This window comes from Anomaloglossus baeobatrachus, chromosome 4 (assembly GCF_048569485.1).
Source record: "Anomaloglossus baeobatrachus isolate aAnoBae1 chromosome 4, aAnoBae1.hap1, whole genome shotgun sequence".
NCBI lineage: Eukaryota > Metazoa > Chordata > Amphibia > Anura > Aromobatidae > Anomaloglossus > Anomaloglossus baeobatrachus.
Genome location: NC_134356.1, coordinates 292,546,598 through 292,574,365, shown reverse-complemented (window position 1 = coordinate 292,574,365; position 27,768 = coordinate 292,546,598). Strand labels below are relative to the sequence as shown.

Below are 27,768 nucleotides of genomic sequence, written 5' to 3'. Positions count from 1 at the left end.
CCCTCTTTCCTTACCTCCTCCAGCGCTGATCTCCCTCCTGTCTACCTCCATGCTTCTCTTCTTCCACTTCCTGGTTCTCAGTGAGGTCATGTGATCGGCACAGCAGACGGAGATCTCTGCATTCCTGATCACAGTGGAAGCAGGGACACGGGGAGAAACGCTGGAGTGGGTAAGTAAAGCTTTTTTTATTTTAGAATGAGCAGCAGCCTGGGGGCCATATCTACCACAGGGGGGGCATGTGCCATCACAGGGGGGCGCAGGGACATATAATATGCACCGGTCCCCCAGCCCGTCACTGCGGTGCGATTTCAGCACCACCGGAGATGGACAGCGGTTATGCATATTATATGAGCGGGAGCAGGAGATCAAATGCTGCCACCGCAGCGTTCACCTGCCCCTAGCAGCGCCCCCACCTCCCCTGGACCCTGCAGTGTATATATATATATATACCCCCCTATATTCGGCTTATAAGACGCACCTCCTACTTTCCCCCAAAATTTGGGGGAACAAAAGTGCGTCTTATAAAGCGAAAAATACGGTATATGTCCGCTAAAAGAATTTGCACCGTCGCATTTACAATCACAAAATTTTGCACAAATACCCCATGTGATTCAAGGAACGTCATAGACTATGTTTTGAGGGGAAAATTTAACCCCGCGCTTTACAATTACTCTCCAAAAAAACAGCTTACATTAAAGTCAATGAAGCTAGTAACTACAGGTCATTAACAGGAGCTGTGATTGGTTGCTATAGGCAACAAAGGACATTCTTAGTATAAGAAGCTTATGTGTGAGGTAATATGATTTCAGTGGAGAGACGGAGAGAGAGAAAGACAGAGAGACAGAGATACACAGAGACAGACAGACAGAGAGAAAGAGACGGAGAGCGAGAGAGATGGAGAGAAAGAGACAGAGACAGACAGACGGCGAGAGACAGAGACAGACAGAATGGGAGAGTGTGATAGAGTGAGAGTGACAGTTACTATCCAAGACAACGCCAGGTACAACAGCTATATATATATACAATGCCTTGCGAAAGTATTCGGCCCCCTTGAATTTTTCAACCTTTTCCCCACATTTCAGGCTTCAAACGTAAAGATAAAAATTTTAATGTTATGGTGAAGAATCAACAAGTGGGACACAATTGTGAAGTTGAACAAAATTTATTGCTTATTTCGAACTTTTTTAAAAAATAAATAACTGAAAATTGGGGCGTGCAATATTTTTCGGTCCCTTTAAGTTAATACTTTGTAGCGCCACCTTTTGCTGTGATTACAGCTGCAAGTCGCTAGGGGTATGTCTCTATCAGTTTTGCACATTGAGAGAAAAGTGGGGCCTGCAATATTATTCATCCCCTTTACTTTCAGTGCAGCAAACTCACTCCAGACGTTCATTGAGGATCTCTGAATGATCCAATGTTGTCCTAAATGACTGATGATGATAAATATAAGCCACCTGTGTGTAATCAAGTCTCCGTATAAATGCACCTGCTCTGTGAAGTCTCAATGTTCTGTTTAAAGCGCAGATAGCATCATGAAGACCAAGGAACACAACAGGCAGGTCCGTGATACTGTTGTGGAGAAGTTTAAAGCTGTATTTGGTTACAAAAAGATTTACAAAACTTTAAACATCCCAAGGAGCACTGTGCAAGTGATCATACTGAAATGGAAGAAGTATCATACCACTGCAAATCTACCAAGATCCGGCCGTCCATCCAAACTTTTATCTCAAACAAGGAGAAGACTGATCAGAGATGCAGCCAAGAGGCCCATGATCACTCTGGATGAACTGCAGAGATCTACAGCTGAGGTGGGAGAGTCTGTCCATAGGACAACAATCAGTGATACACTGCACAAATCTGGCCTTTATGGAAGAGTGGCAAGGAGAAAGCCATTTCTCAAAGATATCCATAAAAAGTGTTGTTTAAGGTTTGCCACAAGCCACTTGGGAGACACACCAAACATGTGGAAGAAAGTGCTCTGGTCAGATGAAACCAAAATCGAACTATTTGGGCACAATGCCAAACGATATGTTTGGCGTAAAAGCAACAAAGCTCATCACCCTGAACATACCATCCCAACTGTCAAACATGGTGGTGGCAGCATCATGGTTTGGGCCTGCTTTTCTTCAGCAGGGACAAGGAAATGGTTAAAATTGATGGGAAGATGGATGGAGCCAAATACAGAACCATTCTTGAAGAAAACCTGTTGAAGTCTGCAAAAGACCTGAGATTAGGACGGAGATTTGTCTTCCAACAAGACAATGATCCCAAACATAATGCAAAATCTACAAAGGAATCGTTCACAAATAAACCAGGTGTTAGAATGGCCAAGTCAATGTCCATACCTGAATCCAATCGAGAATCTGTCAAAAGAGCTGAAAACTGCTGTTCACAACGCTTTCCATCCAACCTCACTCAGCTCGAGCTATTTGCAAAGGAAGAATGGGCAAGAATTTCAGTCTCTCGATGTGCAAAACTGATAGCCACATACCCCAAGCAACTTGCAGCTGTAATCGCAAAAGGTGGCGCTACAAAGTTTTAACTCAAAGGGGCCAAATAATATTGCACGCCCCACTTTTCAGTTATTTTTTAAAAAAGTTTAAAATATGCAATAAAGTTTGTTCAACGTCACAATTGTGACCCACTTGTTGATTCTTCACCATAACATTCCATTTTTTATCGTTATGCTTGAAGCCTGAAATGTGGGAAAAGGTTGAAAAATTGAAAGGGGCCAAATAAGTAGAATGAGGTGTACTCTGGTTGGAATTCAACTGACACTGGCGTGGAAGTCAGAGATGTAAAGAAGTTGATTTGAAGTTGCTACAAAGCTAGGTCAATCAATGTGGGGATGAACGACCACCACATCAAAACCCTGTCATGGCAAGCCCAATCTCCAGACCTGAACGCCATTGAAAACCTCTGGAATGTAATCAAGAGGAAGATGGATAGTCACAAGCCATCAAACGAAGAACTGCTTAAATTAATGCAGCAGGAGTGGCATAAGGTCACCAAAAAGCAGTGTGAAAGACTGGTGGAAAGCATGCCAAGGCTCATGAAAGCTGTGATTAAAAGTCATGGTTATAACACAAAATATTGATTTCTGAACTCTTCCTGAGTTTAAACATTATTTGTTTTGTTGTTTCTAAATGACTATGAACTTGTTTTCTTTGCATTATTTGAGGTCTGAAAGCAATGCATTTTTTTGGTTATTTTGACCATTTCTCATTTTCAGAAAATAAATACAAAATTTACTGCTTAGAAATTCGGAGACATGTTGTCAGTAGTTTATAGAATAAAAGAACAATTTACATTTACATCAAAAATATACCTAAAAAAGAGAGAAATCAGAAAAAGTGAACATTTTGCAGTGGTCTCTTAAGTTTTGTCAGAACTGTATATACAGTATATATATATATATATATATATATATATATACTGCTCAAAACAATAAAGGGAACACTTAAACAACACAATGGTATTTTAGTATATATATATATATATATGTATATATATATATATATACAGTTAGGTCCAGAAATATTTGGACAGTGACACAAGTTTTGTTATTTTAGCTGTTTACAAAAACATGTTCAGAAATACAATTATATATATAATATGGGCTGAAAGTGCACACTCCCAGCTGCAATATGAGAGTTTTCACATCCAAATCGGAGAAAGGGTTTAGGAATCATAGCTCTGTAATGCATAGCCTCCTCTTTTTAAAGGGACCAAAAGTAATTGGACAAGGGACTCTAAGGGCTGCAATTAACTCTGAAGGCGTCTCCCTCGTTAACCTGTAATCAATGAAGTAGTTAAAAGGTCTGGGGTTGATTACAGGTGTGTGGTTTTGCATTTGGAAGCTGTTGCTGTGACCAGACAACATCCGGTCTAAGGAACTCTCAATTGAGGTGAAGCAGAACATCCTGAGGCTGAAAAAAAAAGAAAAAATCCATGAGAGAGATAGCAGACATGCTTGGAGTAGCAAAATCAACAGTCGGGTACATTCTGAGAAAAAAGGAATTGACTGGTGAGCTTGGGAACTCAAAAAGGCCTGGGCGTCCACGGATGACAACAGTGGTAGATGATCGCCGCATACTTTCTTTGGTGAAAAAGAACCCGTTCACAACATCAACTGAAGTCCAGAACACTCTCAGTGAAGTAGGTGTATCTGTCTCTAAGTCAACAGTAAAGAGAAGACTCCATGAAAGTAAATACAAAGGGTTCACATCTAGATGCAAACCATTCATCAATTCCAAAAATAGACAGGCCAGAGTTAAATTTGCTGAAAAACACCTCATAAAGCCAGCTCAGTTCTGGAAAAGTATTCTATGGACAGATGAGACAAAGATCAACCTGTACCAGAATGATGGGAAGAAAAAAGTTTGGAGAAGAAAGGGAACGGCACATGATCCAAGGCACACCACATCCTCTGTAAAACATGGTGGAGGCAACGTGATGGAATGGGCATGCATGGCTTTCAATGGCACTGGGTCACTTGTGTTTATTGATGACATAACAGCAGACAAGAGTAGCTGGATGAATTCTGAAGTGTACCGGGATATACTTTCAGCCAAGATTCAGCTAAATGCCGCAAAGTTGATCGGACGGCGCTTCATAGTACAGATGGACAATGACCCCAAGCATACAGCCAAAGTTACCCAGGAGTTCATGAGTGCAAAAAAGTGGAACATTCTGCAATGGCCAAGTCAATCACCAGATCTTAACCCAATTGAGCATACATTTCACTTGCTCAAATCCAGACTTAAGACGGAAAGATCCACAAACAAGCAAGACCTGAAGGCTGCGGCTGTAAAGGCCTGGAAAAGCATTAAGGAGGAAACCCAGCGTTTGGTGATGTCCATGGGTTCCAGACTTAAGGCAGTGATTGTCTCCAAAGGATTCGCAACAAAATATTGAAAATAAAAATATTTTGTTTGGGTTTGGTTTATTTGTCCAATTACTTTTGACCTCCTAAAATGTGGAGTGTTTGTAAAGAAATGTGTACAATTCCTACAATTTCTATCAGATATTTTTGTTCAAACCTTCAAATTAAACGTTACAATCTGCACTTGAATTCTGTTGTAGAGGTTTCATTTCAAATCCAATGTGGTGGCATGCAGAGCCCAACTCGCGAAAATTGTGTCACTGTCCAAATATTTCTGGACCTAACTGTATATATATATATATATACAGTGCCTACAAGTAGTATTCAACCCCCGCAGATTTAGCAGGTTTGATAAGATGCAAATAAGTTAGAGCCTGCAAACTTCAAACAAGAGCAGGATTTATTAACAGATGCATAAATCTTACAAACCAACAAGTTATGTTGCTCAGTTAAATTTTAATAAATTTTCAACATAAAAGTGTGGGTCAATTATTATTTAACCCCTAGGTTTAATATTTTGTGGAACAACCCTTGTTTGCAATTACAGCTAATAATCGTCTTTTATAAGACCTGATCAGGCCGGCACAGGCTCTGGAGTTATCTTGGGCCACTCCTCCATGCAGATCTTCTCCAAGTTATCTAGGTTCTTTGGGTGTCTCATGTGGACTTTAATCTTGAGCTTCTTCCACAAGTTTTCAATTGGGTTAAAGTCAGGAGACTGACTAGGCCACTGCAACACCTTGATTTTTCCCTCTTGAACCAGGCCTTGGTTTTCTTGGCTGTGTGCTTTGGGTCGTTGTCTTGTTGGAAGATGAAATGACGACCCATCTTAAGATCCTTGATGTAGGAGCGGAGGTTCTTGGCCAAAATCTCCAGTTAGGCCGTGCTATCCATCTTCCCATGGATGTGGACCAGATGGCCAGGCCCCTTGGCTGAGAAACAGCCCCACAGCATGATGCTGCCACCACCATGCTTGACTGTAGGGATAGTATTATTGGGGTTGTATGCAGTGCCATCCAGTCTCCAAACGTCACGTGTGTGGTTGGCACCAAAGATCTCGATCTTGGTCTCATCAGACCAGAGAACCTTGAACCAGTCTGTCTCAGAGTCCTCCAAGTGATCATGAGCAAACTGTAGACGAGCCTTGACGTGACGCTTTGAATGTAAAAGGTACCTTACGGGCTTGTCTGGAATGGAGACCATTGCGGTGGAGTACGTTACTTATGGTATTGACTGAAACCAATGTCCCCACTGCCATGAGATCTTCCCGGAGCTCCTTCCTTGTTGTCCTTGGGTTAGCCTTGACTCTTCGGACAAGCCTGGCCTCGGCACGGGTGGAAACTTTCAAAGGCTGTCCAGGCCGTGGAAGGCTAACAGTAGTTCCATAAGCCTTCCACTTCCGGATGATGCTCCCAACAGTGGAGACAGTAGGCCCAACTCCTTGGAAATGGTTTTGTACCCCTTGCCAGCCTTGTGACCCTCCACGATCTTGTCTCTGATGGCCTTGGAATGCTCCTTTGTCTTTCCCATGTTGACCAAGTATGAGTGCTGTTCACAAGTTTGGGGAGAGTCTTAATTTGTCAGAAAAGGCTGGAAAAAGAGATAAGTAATCCAAACATGTGTAGCTCATTGTTCTTTGTGCCTGAAATACTTCTTAATACTTTAGGGGAACCAAACAGAATTCTTGTGGTTTGAGGGGTTGAATAATAAATGACCCTCTGAATAAACTTTTCACAATTTAAAAAAATAAAAAAAAAAATAAAAAAAGAAATAACATTCTTTTTTGCTGCAGTGCATTTCACACTTCCAGGCTGATCTACAGTCCAAATGTCACAATGCCAAGTTAATTCCGAATGTGTAAACCTGCTAAATCTGCAGGGGGTTGAATACTACTTGTAGGCACTGTATATATATATATATATATATATATACACTGTGCGCAGAATTATTAGGCAAACGAGTATGATACTTTTTATACATGTTGTCCTACTCCAAGCTGTATAGGCTTGAGATCCAACTACCAATTAAGTAAATCAGGTGTTGTGCATCTCTGTAATGAGGAGGGGTGTGGTGTAATGACATCAACACCCTATATAAGGTGTGCTTAATTATTAGGCAACATCCTTTCCTTTGGCAAAATGGGTCAGAAGAGAGATTTGACGGGCTCTGAAAAGTCCAAAATTGTGAGATGTCTTGCAGAGGGATGCAGCATTCTTGAAATTGACAACCTTTTGAAGCGTGATCACCGAACAATCAAGCGTTTCATGGCAAATAGCCAACAGGGTCACAAGAAGCGTGTTGGGCAAAAAAGGTGCAAAATAACTGCCCACGAATTGAGGAGAATCAAACGTGAAGCTGCCAAGATGCCATTTGCCACCAGTTTGGCCATATTTCAGAGCTGCAATGTTACTGGAGTATCAGAAAGCACAAGGTGTGCCATACTCAGGGACATGGCCAAGGTAAGGAAGGCTGAAAAACGACCACCTTTGATCAAGAAACATAAGATAAAACATTACTGGGCCAAGAAATATCTTAAGACTGATTTTTCAAAGGTTTTATGGACTTTATTTTGGTTTTTCACAGTCTGCAGCTGGAATTTTTTCTCGTATTTATACAACACCCAGATACGCACCTGTTCACATTGTAAAGGTGCTGCCAGTACGGTTTGAAGTCAGGTTAGTACCAGCGTGGGAAACCACAAGGGAACCCCTGTTTCATTCTGGTTTTTTTTTCTATTATATAAATATATATATAAATATATAGATAGATAGATAGATAGATAGATATACACACACGCAAAAAAACAAATTTCTCAGCCCATTATTTTATGTTGAAAACACTACTCTCTGCTTATACTCAAATAGGGGCGCACAAAAAATATTCTCACCTGTCCTCCATTCCCGTGGTGTCCTTTTACCTGTTTCTTGCAGACTGCTGGCACATAGACCCCTTGGTGATTGTGGCCACTGCAGGGGCCACTGCTGTTGTCGTCAGCATTTTATTTCAGTTGAATGATTCGCGACGCTGGCAACAGCAGCGGCCCCGTGTACCTAATACCTCACATATATTTTATATGTATTTTTTGCACTTTGACTATGCGGGGTGCAGCCGGGCCTCTTAATACGGCCGTGCATAGTGGAATTTCTGTCCCTTGCGTGCTGCAGTGAGTAGTGTCTGGATAACCCGCCTAATCTAATAGTAAGGGCGTGGTAATAGGTTGCTGGCTGGACACCATGCGCATACAAGTGTGAACAGTGCCCTATGCGCGCCACTAGTGTGCGATTTACCTTGCACCTGTGAAGTGTCCATCATGTTGAGAGGCTTGTCTGCATCCTGTTTGTGCATTAGATGTGTTGGCCTGGGCTAACTGGACTGGTTGCCCTTTTTTGCTGTGAGTACATTTTATAATACTTTTTTGGGGGAGTTTTTATCTCCTCTTCTTGTTGCTATTTTTGATAGATAGATATACACACACGCAAAAAAACAAATTTCTCAGCCCATTATTTTATGTTGAAAACACTCCTCTCTGCTTATACTCAAATAGGGGTGCACAAAAAATATTCTCACTTATCTTCCATTCCCGTGGTGTCCTTTTACCTGTTTCTTGCAGACTGCTGGCGCATAGACCCCTCGGTGATTGTGGCCACTGCAGGGGCCACTGCTGTTGTCGTCAGCATTTTATTTCAGTTGAATAATTCGCGACGCTGGCAACAGCAGCGGGCCCGTGTACCAGCTGCGATCACTAAGGGGTCTATGTGCCTGCAGTCCGCAAGAAACACAGCGGGAACGGAGGATAGGTGAGAATAATTTGTGTGTGTGTATATACACCGTGTGCAGAACTATTAGGCAAGTTGTATTTTAGAGGATTTTTTTTATTATTGATCAACAACTATGTTCTCAATCAACCCAAAAGACTCATAAATATCAAAGCTTAATATTTTTGGAAGTTGGAGTGGGCTATTTTTTTTAGATTTGGCTATCTTATGAGGATATCTGTTTGTGCAGGTAATTATTACTGTGCAGAATTATTAGGCAACTTAATGAAAACCAAATATATTTCCATCTCACTTGTTTATTTTCACCAGGTAAACCAATATAACTGCACAAAATTTAGAAATAAACATTTCTGACATGAAAACACAAAACCCCCCAAAAATTAGTGACCAATATAGCCACCTTTCTTTATGATGACGTTGAACAGCCTACCATCCATAGATTCTGTCAGTTGCTTGATTTGTATACGATCAACATTGCGTGCAGCAGCCACCACAGCCTCCCAGACACTGTTCCGAGAGGTGTACTGTTTTCCCTCCCTGTAGATCTAACATTTTATGAGAGAGCACAGGTTCTCTATGGGGTTCAGATCAGGTGAACAAGGGGGCCATGTCATTATTTTTTCATCTTTTAGACCTTCACTGGCCAGCCACGCTGTAAAGTAGTTGGATGCATGGGTTGGAGCATTGTCCTGCATGAAAATCATGACTTCTTCCTGTATCACTGCTTGAAGAAGTTGTCTTCCAGAAACTGGTAGTAGGTCTGGGAGTTGAGCTTCACTCCATCCTTAACCCGAAAGGTCCCACAAGTTCATCTTTGATGATACCAGCCCATACCAGTACCCAACCTCCACCTTGCTGGCGTCTGAGTCAGAGTGGAGATCTCTGCCCTTTACTGATCCAGCCTCTGGCCCATCCATCTGGCCCATCCGGAGTCACTCTCATTTTATCAGTACATAAAACCTTTGAACAATCAGTCTTAAGATATTTCTTGGCCCAGTCTTGACATTTTATCTTATGTTTCTTGTTCAAAGGTGGTCGTTTTTCAGCCTTCCTTACCTTGGCCATGTCCCTGAGTATGACACACCTTGTGCTTTTTGATACTCCAGTAACGTTGCAGCTCTGAAATATGGCCAAACTGGTGGCAAATGGCATCTTGGCAGGTTCATGCTTGATTTTCCTCAATTCGTGGGCAGTTATTTTGCACCTTTTTTGCCCAACATGCTTCTTGCGACCCTGTTGGCTATTTGTCATGAAACGCTTGATTGCTCGGTGATCACACTTCAAAATTATCACAATTTCAAGACTGCTCCATCCCTCTGCAAGGCATCTCATAATTTTGGCCTTTTCACAGCCCGTCAAATCTCTCTTCTGACCCATTTTGCCAAAGGAAAGGAAGTTGCCTAATAATTAAGCACACCTTATATAGGGTGTTGATGTCATTACACCACACCCCTCCTCATTACAGAGATGCACATCACCTGATTTACTTAATTGGTAGTTGGCTCTCAAGCCTATACAGCTTCGAGTAGAGTAGGACAACATGTATAAAAATGATCATGTGATCAAAATACTCATTTGCCTAATAATTCTGCACACAGTGTTTATGTGTATATATAGATAGATAGATAGATAGATAGATAGATTGATATGTGTGTGAGCAACGGCGTAATAGGGGACATGAAGGGGACCAGAATGAGGACATTACTAAAGTATTGGCACATTACAACAGAGGACAATATGGGCACATTACTACAGAGGACAATATGGGCACATATAATGTAGCAATGTGCCCATTCTTGTTTCCATAATATAGTTAAGGGCCCCATCCTCTAATACTGTGCCCATCCTGTAGTATTGTGCCCATCCTCCTGTTCATCCTGTAGTAATGTCCCTTTTTTCTGGTCCTTTTCTTACAGTAATGTCCTCTTTCCTGGTCCTCTTCTTGTAGCAATGCTCTATCCTGTAGTAGTGCCCCCTACTGTGCCATTCTTCACACATGATAAAAAAACAAAGACATTTTCTCCTCACCTCTCCTCCATTCCCTCAGTGTCCTGTTTGCTTCTTGCATCCCGCAGCCCCCTTGATTAACGCTGCCGGTGCAGGGTCTGCTGCTGACAGAGCTTTTTATCAGATGACTGATTTCTGGACACTGCACAGAGACGCACTCTCTATACAGCTTCTCCAGTGATCAGCTGCCAGCCACTGATTGGCCGGTGGTTAATCATAGAGTGAGCTCGCATCAGTGTAGCACCCGGAAATCAGTCATCTGATATAAAGTGCTGAGTGCATGGGCCCCCAGCACAGGCAGCAATTAGCAAGAGGGCCACGGCTGCAAGCAGCATCAGTGGCCACCCGCATGCAGCCTACGGGCAGCATCTTTGAGACCACTGCACTATGGAATATGTGGGAGGGTGCAGAGGAAGGGGGTGGGGACTCTGATGCACTGTACCCGCCCAGAAGGGCAGCAACATGATGTCAACTGTGTTGCTCGTCAACAGGGTCCTGCCCCTATTGACGTGACGTCACAGGATGCAGCAAAATACCAACAAGAGTGGTCACATAACCAGTCTGAGCTGGGGAGAGGGGCTGACAGCAGGGCAGGAAGGTAGTTGCTATCTATTTACCTGCCCCTATGTAGCCCAATAATGAAATTACAGAAAAAGGCAAAATAAGCCGGATAACCCCTTTAAGGGTTAATTCAGATATGTCTTCCACCACCAGGAGCAAAACAGTAACAATGCAGTGACATGACAATAATCTGCATAACTATCTATATGTGGCGCCCCTGAGGCTTCAATCACCACAGAGGTACTGCACCTCAGCCAGAGGTATGGTATTTCATCCTGGGTAAGGAGGAGATCAACACCGGTTCACATAAAAGCACGACACCCAGGCTCAGAAACACTTCATCAGACATGGTAAGGGTGTGATTATACCTGAAGCCAGGCTGGGGGGGTGGAGTCTTAGGAGTGGGAACACAGTAGTACAAGTGGGAACAGAGTGTGAAGTGTTTTAGTCAGAGGAGCAGTAGAGGAGCTAAGACATGTGGCCTGGAGCAGGTACCGCTCGGCCCAGGCATAGAAAGAAGGGGTACTAGAGACTGCGGGAGCTAATTTTCTGTGGCCTTGTGCCACATATAATCTTTGGGTGGAAGGACTTGGCTGCAACATGAGGACTGGTCCCTAGGCTAGGGGAGTATAACCTATGGGCTTCACTAGCAAAACCAGCGCCTCAGGTTGCTGCATGCACCAAACCTACCACCACACACAAATTCACTGGAAGGTGACCCTCAAAGACCAAAGGGATAGAGCTTCATGCCACCCCACAGGGATCACGGACACTGATACAGGGTTCAGTGAGCGAATGCACAATGCAGGAGGCAGAAGCAAGTGCAGGAGTCAGCCAGGAAAGGGTACACTTTAGAAAGGTGCACCGGACATGACCTCCGAACTACCCAGGATCGGCTGGAGCCCATCGCGGTGAATACCGGCATTCAAAAGGTGGTCCCTGGTATGTGTGTAACCAGCTACAGTGAGTAAACACCTTGACACTGCACCCTGTGTTGCTCCTTTATTCGCCTGTGCCCACAATTATAGACTACTACTACCACCACCGTCCACCCTGGGGCCCAACTCTACCTGTGGAGAGCTAGACCACCAAAGCTGCATCACTATCTGCCCCAGAGGCCCCATCCTGCAGCGGTGGCATCGACATTTGCCACATACCACAGGTGGCGTCACGAACTACCATCCCCAACATCCATTATTCCCCGTCCCCTTTTGATTGACACCGCCGGGGTCACAGAACCAGGCCATGCCACCGCAGCGCATCCAGAGCCAGAACCGTCGCCCACTAACAAGTCAGCCCATGGTCCCGGTGTGGGCGTGTCATATATTCTAAATAACTCCAAGTCAAATTCACATATGAGATAGCCAAGATGATTGTCTATAAAATGATGGTAGTCTCACGCTCAAAGCTGTAGTGGATGGTGAGATATAGAGCCTGAATTCAAAAGTTCCAAACATTGTTACACAGTAGCACATGAACCAGGACTGCACTCACTTGGGAATTCATAGTACATTATGTGATTTTTTTAAAGGCATCAAATAATTATTCTATAAGTTTCATATTGTTCTTTTATTCCTCCTTTAATTATAAGTAGTGATAGGTGAATAGTGAAATATTCGGGTTCAGATTATGCATATTGAATACCTAGTACTATTCCAGTATTCGTCACAAATAACGAACCTAATACAAATCAATGGGGAACCCGAGCATTTTTCTTGAAGATTTCCCATAAAAATGCTCTGGTTCCACATTCACTTGCATTAGGTTTGTTAAGGGAGCTTTACACGCAACGACATCGCTAATGACATGTCGTTGGGGTCACGGAATTTGTGACGCACATCCGGCCTCGTTAGCGACATCGTTGCGTGTGAAACGTACGAACGACCGCTAACGATCAAAATTACTCACCTAATCGTTGATCGTTGACACGTCGTTCTAATCCCAAATATCGTTGCTGTTGCAGGACGCAGGTTTTTTGTTGTTTCGTCGCTACGTATGACACCCAGGAACGAGGAACAACACCGTACCTGCGTCCTCCGGCAATGAGGTGGGCGTCTTTCTTTCGGCTTCTCTCCGCCCTCTATTGGACACCTGCCGTGTGACGTCACTGTGACGCCGCACGAACCGCCCCGTTAGAAAGGAGGCGGTTCGCCGGCCACAGCGACGTCGCTAGGCAGGAAAGTATGTGTGACGGGGACTAACGATATTGTGTGCCACGGGCAGCCATTTTCCCATGACGTACAACCGATGGGAGCGGGTGCGATCGGCAGTGACATTGCTAGCAATGTCGCTGCGTGTAAAGTGGCCTTTATTGCTGACAAATACTGGAATAGTACTAGGTATTCGGTAGGATTAATCCAAACCCAATTTAGTATTTGCTCATCAGTAGATGTAAGCTATCGTGAATTTTACTACTGGGCTTACATGCCCTCTTTATGGAAACCTGTGCACATTTACCTTCAGCTCCAAAGAAGGAACAGGAGAAGTGCAGCAGCAGCTCAGTAGGGTTGTGCCCACTGATTGCTCATCGTCAGGTTAGTATGTGACAGTCTGCTGCTGGGAAGCCCCCTCTACCTTCACAATGAGGATGGCAGACCCTCTTCTCAGTTTTAGAATAGAGCAGATGAGTGTGATGAGGGGGCGAGGATGTTACCATCAGAGGGTGTGTGCAGGCTGTGCGAGGAGTTTGTGCGCTGGTGCTGAAAGAACAGCTCCTTTCCTCCAGCTGTCTTCTATCAGGAGGGGGCTGGCAAGGAGACATCATCAACATCTCCACCTCCAGGAGCCACCTCACGATCTTCTTCACTCTTCAGCCTGACTATCACTGGGATCACACACTTGTTTCTGTAAATCCTGCAGGAGGTCGTGGATTCTTTGTTTGTGCTCCTATATTTAATGGCCACCGCCTGTTGTGCTCCTGACATCCTTACAGCAGCTGACACGGGAGGAAAATGCTCCCTGAAATGGACTGAGATGGACATATGAGAAGAACAGCCCTTTGTAGTTGAAGCCAGGAGAGCCATTCATAAAATCAGACAAGTAGTTTGCACTTCAAGATCGATCCTTGCCTTTGATCCTTCCAGAAAGGATGAAGAGGGGCTGGCACATAATACTGGCACTTTATTGGCACTGTGTGTGAGGTATGGAGGAGCTTTGTCTTTGTCCAGGCTGATGCATGTTACATGTATGTATTACTGGGCAGCTTACAACCTGTAGGAGGACAATATGCATGGTGTACATAGGGTCCAGTGAGTGGGACCTTGGATGAGAACCTTGGAGGAGCCTTCAGCTTTGGAGGCGGAGACCTCAGTGACAGGTAGGAAGGAGCTGGAGAACTTCTTACTAACTGAAGGTCAACAAGTTGAAGGGTTCTGTGCTCAGAGTAGTTGTGTGCATTAATGTAAGGAGATAAAGAGGCTCTTCCCTTATTTAACCATTTGTGTGTCCTCACTTTTTATCCACCACTGCAGGACACAGGCTCCTTTCTCCTGCCACCCATGCGCGTCATGTGGCATCCAGAGATATGGGCAAGATCGATGAGAATGAGAGGATAATCCTCAACGTGGGGGGCACCAGGCACGAGACCTATCGGAGTACTCTGAAGACCGTGCCCGGGACCCGGCTGGCATTACTGGCATGCGACTCTCAGAGCGACTCCGGGCTGGAGCAGCAGCCGGTCCCTGGCACCTTCCAGGGCTCCTGCCGGGGCAATGAATTCTTCTTTGATCGCCACCCAGGGGTCTTTGCTTATGTCCTCAACTACTATCGCACTGGCAAACTGCACTGCCCAGCGGATGTATGCGGACCCCTGTTTGAGGAGGAATTGGCTTTCTGGGGCATTGATGAAACGGACGTGGAGCCCTGTTGCTGGATGACCTACCGCCAGCACCGAGACGCAGAGGAAGCCCTAGATATCTTTGAGACCCCAGACCTAATCACTGGAGAACCACCACCCTTAGATGAGGATGAGGAGGACTTAGGGAAGAGACTTGGGATAGAAGATGTTGTGGGTCCTGATGGGAAGACAGGACGCTGGAGGAGGCTGCGGCCCCGCATGTGGGCTTTATTCGAAGATCCTTATTCTTCCAGAGCCGCCAGGGTAAGTGCTGCCAGGGCAATACCTGCCAGTCCCACTCATGCCATAACCTGTTGCTTCATGGGCAGCACCACAACTCTGACTTCATTATTCCCCCTTCTACCATATAACCTGAATGGCCCACCCTACCATCTACCCTCACTATAATGTGCCATAAAGGTCCTCATGCCCTAAACCATACAAGGTGTAATAGTAAGTTACTATAAGTAAGCCATGTACCTGCCAGCACCAGTCACCAGCATGGTACACGTCCTGAGGAAGTGAGGAGCAGTGGCAGCACCCAGTTCTCTGGACATCCCCTTAGTAATCTCACTGAAACATTGCAAGGCCAACAATGTTTCACTTTTATTTGCCTGACTTGTTTTTGTGTCATATGTGATATATGGTTGGTGAACATACACAACTAAGGACTTTAAAATATTGATAATGAGGAGTAAAAGTACCCGATATTGATAATGTACATGGTAATGTCACAATACAGGGCACTGAACACAGTGACGTCACAGTATAGTATAATGAACACAGTGATGTCACAGTATAGTATAATGAACACAGTGATGTCAGAGTATAGTATAATGAACACAGTGATGTCACAGTATAGTATAATGAACGCAGTGATATCACAGTATAGTATAATGAATAGTGATGTCACAGTATAGTATAATGAACACAGTAATGTCACAGTATAGTATAATGAACACAGTGATGTCACAGTATAGTATAATGAACGCAGTGATGTCACAGTATAGTATAATGAATAGTGATGTCACAGTAAAGTATAATGAATAGTGATGTCACAGTATAGTATAATGAACACAGTGATATCACAGTATAGTATAATGAACATAGTGATGTCATAGTATAGTATAATGAACACAGTGATGTCACAGTATAGTATAATGAATAGTGATGTCACAGTATAGTATAATGAACATAGTGATGTCACAGTATAGTATAATGAACACAGTGATGTCACAGTATAGTATAATGAACACAGTGATGTCACAGTATAGTATAATGAATAGTGATGTCACAGTGTAGTATAATGAACACAGTGATGTCACAGTATAGTATAATGAACACAGTGATGTCACAGTATAGTATAATGAACACAGTGATGTCACAGTATAGTATAATGAATAGTGATGTCACAGTATAGTATAATGAATAGTGATGTCACAGTATAGTATAATGAACACAGTGATGTCACAGTATAGTATAATGAATAGTGATGTCACAGTATAGTATAATGAACATAGTGATGTCACAGTATAGTATAATGAACACAGTGATGTCACAGTATAGTATAATGAACACAGTGATGTCACAGTATAGTATAATGAATAGTGATGTCACAGTATAGTATAATGAACACAGTGATGTCACAGTATAGTATAATGAACACAGTGATGTCACAGTATAGTATAATGAACACAGTGATGTCACAGTATAGTATAATGAATACAGTGATGTCACAGTATAGTATAATGAACACAGTGATGTCACAGTATAGTATAATGAACGCAGTGATGTCACAGTATAGTATAATGAACACAGTGATGTCACAGTATAGTATAATGAACACAGTGATGTCACAGTATAGTATAATGAACACAGTGATGTCACAGTGTAGTATAATGAACACAGTGATGTCACAGTATAGTATAATGAACACAGTGATGTCACAGTATAGTATAATGAATAGTGATGTCACAGTATAGTATAATGAACACAGTGATGTCACAGTGTAGTATAATGAACACAGTGATGTCACAGTATAGTATAATGAACACAGTGATGTCACAGTATAGTATAATGAACACAGCGATGTCACAGTATAGTATAATGAACACAGTGATGTCACAGTATAGTATAATGAACACAGGGATGTCACAGTATAGAATAATGAACACAGTGATGTCACAGTATAGTATAATGAACGCAGTGATATCACAGTATAGTATAATGAACACAGTGATGTCACAGTATAGTATAATGAACACAGTGATGTCACAGTATAGTATAATGAACACAGTGATGTCACAGTATAGTATAATGAACACAGGGATGTCACAGTATAGTATAATGAACACAGTGATGTCACAGTATAGTATAATGAACACAGTGATGTCACAGTATAGTATAATGAACACAGTGATGTCACAGTATAGTATAATGAACACAGTGATGTCACAGTATAGTATAATGAACACAGTGATGTCACAGTATAGTATAATGAACACAGTGATGTCACAGTATAGTATAATGAACACAGTGATGTCACAGTATAGTATAATGAACACAGTAATGTCACAGTATAGTATAATGAACACAGTGATGTCACAGTATAGTATAATGAACACAGTGATGTCACAGTATAGTATAATGAACACAGTGATGTCACAGTATAGTATAATGAACACAGTGATGTCACAGTATAGTATAATGAACACAGTGATGTCACAGTATAGTATAATGAACACAGTGATGTCACAGTATAGTATAATGAACACAGTGATGTCACAGTATAGTATAATGAACACAGTGATGTCACAGTATAGTATAATGAATAGTGATGTCACAGTATAGTATAATGAACACAGTGATGTCACAGTATAGTATAATGAACGCAGTGATATCACAGTATAGTATAATGAACACAGTGATGTCACAGTATAGTATAATGAACACAGGGATGTCACAGTATAGTATAATGAACATAGTGATGTCACAGTATAGTATAATGAACACAGTGATGTCACAGTATAGTATAATGAACACAGTGATGTCACAGTATAGTATAATGAACACAGTGATGTCACAGTGTAGTATAATGAACACAGTGATGTCACAGTATAGTATAATGAACACAGTGATGTCACAGTATAGTATAATGAACACAGTGATGTCACAGTATAGTATAATGAACACAGTGATGTCACAGTATAGTATAATGAACACAGTGATGTCACAGTATAGTATAATGAATAGTGATGTCACAGTATAGTATAATGAACGCAGTGATATCACAGTATAGCATAATGAACACAGTGATGTCACAGTATAGTATAATGAACACAGGGATGTCACAGTATAGTATAATGAATAGTGATGTCACAGTATAGTATAATGAACACAGTGATGTCACAGTATAGTATAATGAACACAGTGATGTCACAGTATAGTATAATGAACATAGTGATGTCACAGTATAGTATAATGAACACAGTGATGTCACAGTATAGTATAATGAACGCAGTGATATCACAGTATAGTATAATGAACACAGTGATGTCACAGTGTAGTATAATGAACACAGTGATGTCACAGTATAGTATAATGAACACAGTGATGTCACAGTATAGTATAATGAACACAGTGATGTCACAGTATAGAATAATGAACACAGTGATGTCACAGTATAGTATAATGAACACAGTGATGTCACAGTATAGTATAATGAACGCAGTGATATCACAGTATAGTATAATGAACACAGTGATGTCACAGTATAGTATAATGAACACAGTGATGTCACAGTATAGTATAATGAACACAGTGATGTCACAGTATAGTATAATGAACACAGTGATGTCACAGTATAGTATAATGAACGCAGTGATATCACAGTATAGTATAATGAACACAGTGATGTCACAGTATAGTATAATGAACACAGTGATGTCACAGTGTAGTATAATGAACATAGTGATGTCACAGTATAGTATAATGAACACAGTGATGTCACAGTATAGTATAATGAATAGTGATGTCACAGTATAGTATAATGAACACAGTGATGTCACAGTATAGTATAATGAACACAGTGATGTCACAGTATAGTATAATGAACACAGTGATGTCACAGTATAGTATAATGAACACAGTGATGTCACAGTATAGTATAATGAATAGTGATGTCACAGTATAGTATAATGAACGCAGTGATATCACAGTATAGTATAATGAACACAGTGATGTCACAGTATAGTATAATGAACACAGGGATGTCACAGTATAGTATAATGAATAGTGATGTCACAGTATAGTATAATGAACACAGTGATGTCACAGTATAGTATAATGAACACAGTGATGTCACAGTATAGTATAATGAACACAGTGATGTCACAGTATAGTATAATGAACACAGTGATGTCACAGTATAGTATAATGAACACAGTGATGTCACAGTATAGTATAATGAACGCAGTGATATCACAGTATAGTATAATGAACACAGTGATGTCACAGTGTAGTATAATGAACACAGTGATGTCACAGTATAGTATAATGAACACAGTGATGTCACAGTATAGTATAATGAATAGTGATGTCACAGTATAGTATAATGAACACAGTGATGTCACAGTATAGTATAATGAACGCAGTGATGTCACAGTATAGTATAATGAATAGTGATGTCACAGTATAGTATAATGAACACAGTAATGTCACAGTATAGTATAATGAACACAGTGATATCACAGTATAGTATAATGAACACAGTGATGTCACAGTGTAGTATAATGAACACAGTGATGTCACAGTATAGTATAATGAACACAGTGATGTCACAGTGTAGTATAATGAACACAGTGATGTCACAGTATAGTATAATGAACACAGTGATGTCACAGTATAGTATAATGAATAGTGATGTCACAGTATAGTATAATGAACACAGTGATGTCACAGTATAGTATAATGAACACAGTGATGTCACAGTATAGTATAATGAACACAGTGATGTCACAGTGTAGTATAATGAACACAGTGATGTCACAGTATAGTATAATGAATAGTGATGTCACAGTATAGTATAATGAACACAGTGATGTCACAGTATAGTATAATGAACACAGTGATGTCACAATATAGTATAATGAACACAGTGATGTCAGAGTGTAGTATAATGAACACAGTGATGTCACAGTATAGTATAATGAACACAGGGATGTCACAGTATAGTATAATGAACACAGTGATGTCACAGTATAGTATAATGAACGCAGTGATATCACAGTATAGTATAATGAACACAGTGATGTCACAGTGTAGTATAATGAACACAGTGATGTCACAGTATAGTATAATGAACACAGTGATGTCACAGTATAGTATAATGAATAATGATGTCACAGTATAGTATAATGAACACAGTGATGTCACAGTATAGTATAATGAACACAGTGATGTCACAGTATAGTATAATGAACACAGTGATGTCACAGTATAGTATAATGAACACAGTGATGTCACAGTATAGTATAATGAACACAGTGATGTCACAGTATAGTATAATGAACACAGTGATGTCACAGTATAGTATAATGAATAGTGATGTCACAGTATAGTATAATGAACGCAGTGATATCACAGTATAGTATAATGAACACAGTGATGTCACAGTATAGTATAATGAACACAGGGATGTCACAGTATAGTATAATGAATAGTGATGTCACAGTATAGTATAATGAACACAGTGATGTCACAGTATAGTATAATGAACACAGTGATGTCACAGTATAGTATAATGAACACAGTGATGTCACAGTGTAGTATAATGAACACAGTGATGTCACAGTATAGTATAATGAACACAGTGATGTCACAGTATAGTATAATGAATAGTGATGTCACAGTATAGTATAATGAACACAGTGATGTCACAGTATAGTATAATGAACACAGTGATGTCACAGTATAGTATAATGAACACAGTGATGTCACAGTGTAGTATAATGAACACAGTGATGTCACAGTATAGTATAATGAATAGTGATGTCACAGTATAGTATAATGAACACAGTGATGTCACAGTATAGTATAATGAACACAGTGATGTCACAATATAGTATAATGAACACAGTGATGTCAGAGTGTAGTATAATGAACACAGTGATGTCACAGTATAGTATAATGAACACAGGGATGTCACAGTATAGTATAATGAACACAGTGATGTCACAGTATAGTATAATGAATAGTGATGTCACAGTATAGTATAATGAACACAGTGATGTCACAGTATAGTATAATGAACACAGTGATGTCACAGTATAGTATAATGAACACAGTGATGTCACAGTGTAGTATAATGAACACAGTGATGTCACAGTATAGTTTAATGAATAGTGATGTCACAGTATAGTATAATGAACACAGTGATGTCACAGTATAGTATAATGAACACAGTGATGTCACAATATAGTATAATGAACACAGTGATGTCAGAGTGTAGTATAATGAACACAGTGATGTCACAGTATAGTATAATAAACACAGGGATGTCACAGTATAGTATAATGAACACAGTGATGTCACAGTATAGTATAATGAACACAGTGATGTCACAATATAGTATAATGAACACAGTGATGTCACAGTATAGTATAATGAACACAGTGATGTCACAGTGTAGTATAATGAACACAGTGATGTCACAGTATAGTATAATGAACACAGTGATGTCACAGTGTAGTATAATGAACACAGTGATGTCACAGTATAGTATAATGAACACAGTGATGTCACAGTATAGTATAATGAACACAGTGATGTCACAATGTAGTATAATGAACACAGTGATGTCACAGTATAGTATAATGAATACAGTGATGTCACAGTGTAGTATAATAAACACAGTGATGTCACAGTATAGTATAATGAACACAGTGATGTCACAGTATAGTATAATGAACACAGTGATGTCACAGTATGGTATAATGAACACAGTGATGTCACAGTGTAGTATAATGAACACAGTGATGTCACAGTATAGTATAATGAACACAGTGATGTCACAGTATAGTATAATGAACACAGTGATGTCACAGTATAGTATAATGAACACAGTGATGTCACAGTACAGTATAATGAACACAGTGATATCACAGTATAGTATAATGAACACAGGGATGTCACAGTATAGTATAATGAACATAGTGATGTCACAGTATAGTATAATGAACACAGTGATGTCACAGTATAGTATAATGAACACAGTGATGTCATAGTATAGTATATTGAAAACACAGTGATGTCACAGTATAGTATAATGAACACAGTGATGTCACAGTATAGTATAATGAACACAGTGATGTCACAGTATAGTATAATGAACACAGTGATGTCACAGTATAGTATAATGAACACAGTGATGTCACAGTATAGTATAATGAACACAGTGATGTCACAGTATAGTATAATGAACACAGTGATGTCACAATGTAGTATAATGAACACAGTGATGTCACAGTATAGTATAATGAATAGTGATGTCACAGTATAGTATAATGAACACAGTGATGTCACAGTATAGTATAATGAACACAGTGATGTCACAGTATAGTATAATGAACACAGTGATGTCACAGTATAGTATAATGAACACAGTGATGTCACAGTATAGTATAATGAACACAGTGATGTCATAGTATAGTATATTGAAAACACAGTGATGTCACAGTATAGTATAATGAACACAGTGATGTCACAGTATAGTATAATGAACACAGTGATGTCACAGTATAGTATAATGAACACAGTGATGTCACAGTATAGTATAATGAACACAGTGATGTCACAGTATAGTATAATGAACACAGTGATGTCACAGTATAGTATAATGAACACAGTGATGTCACAATGTAGTATAATGAACACAGTGATGTCACAGTATAGTATAATGAATAGTGATGTCACAGTATAGTATAATGAACACAGTGATGTCACAGTATAGTATAATGAACACAGTGATGTCACAGTGTAGTATAATGAACACAGTGATGTCACAGTATAGTATAATGAACACAGTGATGTCACAGTATAGTATAATGAACACAGTGATGTCACAGTATGGTATAATGAACACAGTGATGTCACAGTGTAGTATAATGAACACAGTGATGTCACAGTATAGTATAATGAACACAGTGATGTCACAGTATAGTATAATGAACACAGTGATGTCACAGTATAGTATAATGAACACAGTGATGTCACAGTACAGTATAATGAACACAGTGATATCACAGTATAGTATAATGAACACAGGGATGTCACAGTATAGTATAATGAACATAGTGATGTCACAGTGTAGTATAATGAACACAGTGATGTCACAGTATAGTATAATGAACACAGTGATGTCACAGTATAGTATAATGAACACAGTGATGTCACAGTATAGTATAATGAACACAGTGATGTCACAGTACAGTATAATGAACACAGTGATATCACAGTATAGTATAATGAACACAGGGATGTCACAGTATAGTATAATGAACACAGTGATGTCACAGTATAGTATAATAAACACAGTGATGTCACAGTATAGTATAATGAACGCAGTGATGTCACAGTATAGTATAATGAACACAGGGATGTCACAGTATAGTATAATGAACACAGTGATGTCACAGTACAGTATAATGAACACAGTGATGTCACAGTACAGTATAATGAACACAGTGATGTCACAGTATAGTATAATGAACACAGTGATGTCACAGTACAGTATAATGAACACAGTGATATCACAGTATAGTATAATGAACACAGGGATGTCACAGTATAGTATAATGAACATAGTGATGTCACAGTATAGTATAATGAACACAGCGATGTCACAGTATAGTATAATGAACACAGTGATGTCACAGTATAGTATAATGAACACAGTGATGTCACAGTATAGTATAATGAACACAGTGATGTCACAGTATAGTATAATGAACACAGTGATGTCACAGTATAGTATAATGAACACAGTGATGTCACAGTATAGTATAATGAACACAGTAATGTCACAGTATAGTATAATGAACACAGTGATGTCACAGTATAGTATAATGAACACAGTGATGTCACAGTATAGTATAATGAACACAGTGATGTCACAGTATAGTATAATGAACACAGTGATGTCACAGTATAGTATAATGAACACAGTGATGTCACAGTATAGTATAATGAACACAGTGATGTCACAGTATAGTATAATGAACACAGTGATGTCACAGTATAGTATAATGAACACAGTGATGTCACAGTATAGTATAATGAATAGTGATGTCACAGTATAGTATAATGAACGCAGTGATATCACAGTATAGTATAATGAACACAGTGATGTCACAGTATAGTATAATGAACACAGGGATGTCACAGTATAGTATAATGAACATAGTGATGTCACAGTATAGTATAATGAACACAGTGATGTCACAGTATAGTATAATGAACACAGTGATGTCACAGTATAGTATAATGAACACAGTGATGTCACAGTATAGTATAATGAACACAGTGATGTCAGAGTATAGTATAATGAACACAGTGATGTCACAGTGTAGTATAATGAACACAGTGATGTCACAGTATAGTATAATGAACACAGTGATGTCACAGTATAGTATAATGAACACAGTGATGTCACAGTATAGTATAATGAACACAGTGATGTCACAGTATAGTATAATGAACACAGTGATGTCACAGTATAGTATAATGAATAGTGATGTCACAGTATAGTATAATGAACGCAGTGATATCACAGTATAGTATAATGAACACAGTGATGTCACAGTATAGTATAATGAACACAGGGATGTCACAGTATAGTATAATGAATAGTGATGTCACAGTATAGTATAATGAACACAGTGATGTCACAGTATAGTATAATGAACACAGTGATGTCACAGTATAGTATAATGAACATAGTGATGTCACAGTATAGTATAATGAACACAGTGATGTCACAGTATAGTATAATGAACGCAGTGATATCACAGTATAGTATAATGAACACAGTGATGTCACAGTGTAGTATAATGAACACAGTGATGTCACAGTATAGTATAATGAACACAGTGATGTCACAGTATAGTATAATGAATAGTGATGTCACAGTATAGTATAATGAACACAGTGATGTCACAGTATAGTATAATGAACGCAGTGATATCACAGTATAGTATAATGAACACAGTGATGTCACAGTGTAGTATAATGAACACAGTGATGTCACAGTATAGTATAATGAACACAGTGATGTCACAGTGTAGTATAATGAACACAGTGATGTCACAGTATAGTATAATGAACACAGTGATGTCACAGTATAGTATAATGAATAGTGATGTCACAGTATAGTATAATGAACACAGTGATGTCACAGTATAGTATAATGAACACAGTGATGTCACAGTATAGTATAATGAACACAGTGATGTCACAGTATAGTATAATGAATAGTGATGTCACAGTATAGTATAATGAACGCAGTGATATCACAGTATAGTATAATGAACACAGTGATGTCACAGTATAGTATAATGAACACAGGGATGTCACAGTATAGTATAATGAATAGTGATGTCACAGTATAGTATAATGAACACAGTGATGTCACAGTATAGTATAATGAACACAGTGATGTCACAGTATAGTATAATGAACATAGTGATGTCACAGTATAGTATAATGAACACAGTGATGTCACAGTATAGTATAATGAACGCAGTGATGTCACAGTATAGTATAATGAACACAGTGATGTCACAGTGTAGTATAATGAACACAGTGATGTCACAGTATAGTATAATGAACACAGTGATGTCACAGTATAGTATAATGAATAGTGATGTCACAGTATAGTATAATGAACACAGTGATGTCACAGTATAGTATAATGAACGCAGTGATATCACAGTATAGTATAATGAACACAGTGATGTCACAGTGTAGTATAATGAACACAGTGATGTCACAGTATAGTATAATGAACACAGTGATGTCACAGTGTAGTATAATGAACACAGTGATGTCACAGTATAGTATAATGAACACAGTGATGTCACAGTATAGTATAATGAATAGTGATGTCACAGTATAGTATAATGAACACAGTGATGTCACAGTATAGTATAATGAACACAGTGATGTCACAGTATAGTATAATGAACACAGTGATGTCACAGTGTAGTATAATGAACATAGTGATGTCACAGTATAGTATAATGAACACAGTGATGTCACAGTATAGTATAATGAATAGTGATGTCACAGTATAGTATAATGAACACAGTGATGTCACAGTATAGTATAATGAACACAGTGATGTCACAATATAGTATAATGAACACAGTGATGTCAGAGTGTAGTATAATGAACACAGTGATGTCACAGTATAGTATAATGAACACAGGGATGTCACAGTATAGTATAATGAACACAGTGATGTCACAGTATAGTATAATGAACGCAGTGATATCACAGTATAGTATAATGAACACAGTGATGTCACAGTGTAGTATAATGAACACAGTGATGTCACAGTATAGTATAATGAACACAGTGATGTCACAGTATAGTATAATGAATAGTGATGTCACAGTATAGTATAATGAACACAGTGATGTCACAGTATAGTATAATGAACGCAGTGATATCACAGTATAGTATAATGAACACAGTGAAGTCACAGTGTAGTATAATGAACACAGTGATGTCACAGTATAGTATAATGAACACAGTGATGTCACAGTATAGTATAATGAATAGTGATGTCACAGTATAGTATAATGAACACAGTGATGTCACAGTGTAGTATAATGAACACAGTGATGTCACAGTATAGTATAATGAATAGTGATGTCACAGTATAGTATAATGAACACAGTGATGTCACAGTATAGTATAATGAACACAGTGATGTCACAATATAGTATAATGAACACAGTGATGTCAGAGTGTAGTATAATGAACACAGTGATGTCACAGTATAGTATAATGAACACAGGGATGTCACAGTATAGTATAATGAACACAGTGATGTCACAGTATAGTATAATGAATAGTGATGTCACAGTATAGTATAATGAACACAGTGATGTCACAGTATAGTATAATGAACACAGTGATGTCACAGTATAGTATAATGAACACAGTGATGTCACAGTGTAGTATAATGAACACAGTGATGTCACAGTATAGTTTAATGAATAGTGATGTCACAGTATAGTATAATGAACACAGTGATGTCACAGTATAGTATAATGAACACAGTGATGTCACAATATAGTATAATGAACACAGTGATGTCAGAGTGTAGTATAATGAACACAGTGATGTCACAGTATAGTATAATGAACACAGGGATGTCACAGTATAGTATAATGAACACAGTGATGTCACAGTATAGTATAATGAACACAGTGATGTCACAATATAGTATAATGAACACAGTGATGTCACAGTATAGTATAATGAACACAGTGATGTCACAGTATAGTATAATGAACACAGGGATGTCACAGTATAGTATAATGAACATAGTGATGTCACAGTATAGTATAATGAACATAGTGATGTCACAGTATAGTATAATGAACACAGTGATGTCACAGTATAGTATAATAAACACAGTG

At 39.5% G+C, this 27,768-nt stretch overlaps 1 protein-coding gene across 7 annotated transcripts in view; it reads left to right on the top strand.

Moving 5' to 3' along the window:
• The first annotated feature begins 13,882 nt into the window (after positions 1 to 13,882).
• KCNC2 (potassium voltage-gated channel subfamily C member 2) overlaps positions 13,883 to 27,768 on the top strand; it is a 419,040-nt gene continuing 405,154 nt past the window's right edge. For 4 of the 7 annotated variants that reach the window (XM_075344897.1, XM_075344904.1, XM_075344903.1 and 1 more), the window contains exons 1-2: positions 13,883 to 14,545; positions 14,700 to 15,328. In XM_075344897.1, coding sequence (XP_075201012.1) covers positions 14,494 to 14,545; positions 14,700 to 15,328 — 681 coding nt within the window. In that variant the 5' untranslated portion in view covers positions 13,883 to 14,493. The remainder of the gene's footprint in view (positions 14,546 to 14,699; positions 15,329 to 27,768) is intronic. The other 3 variants (XM_075344902.1, XM_075344898.1, XM_075344900.1) reach the window with 3 other exon arrangements.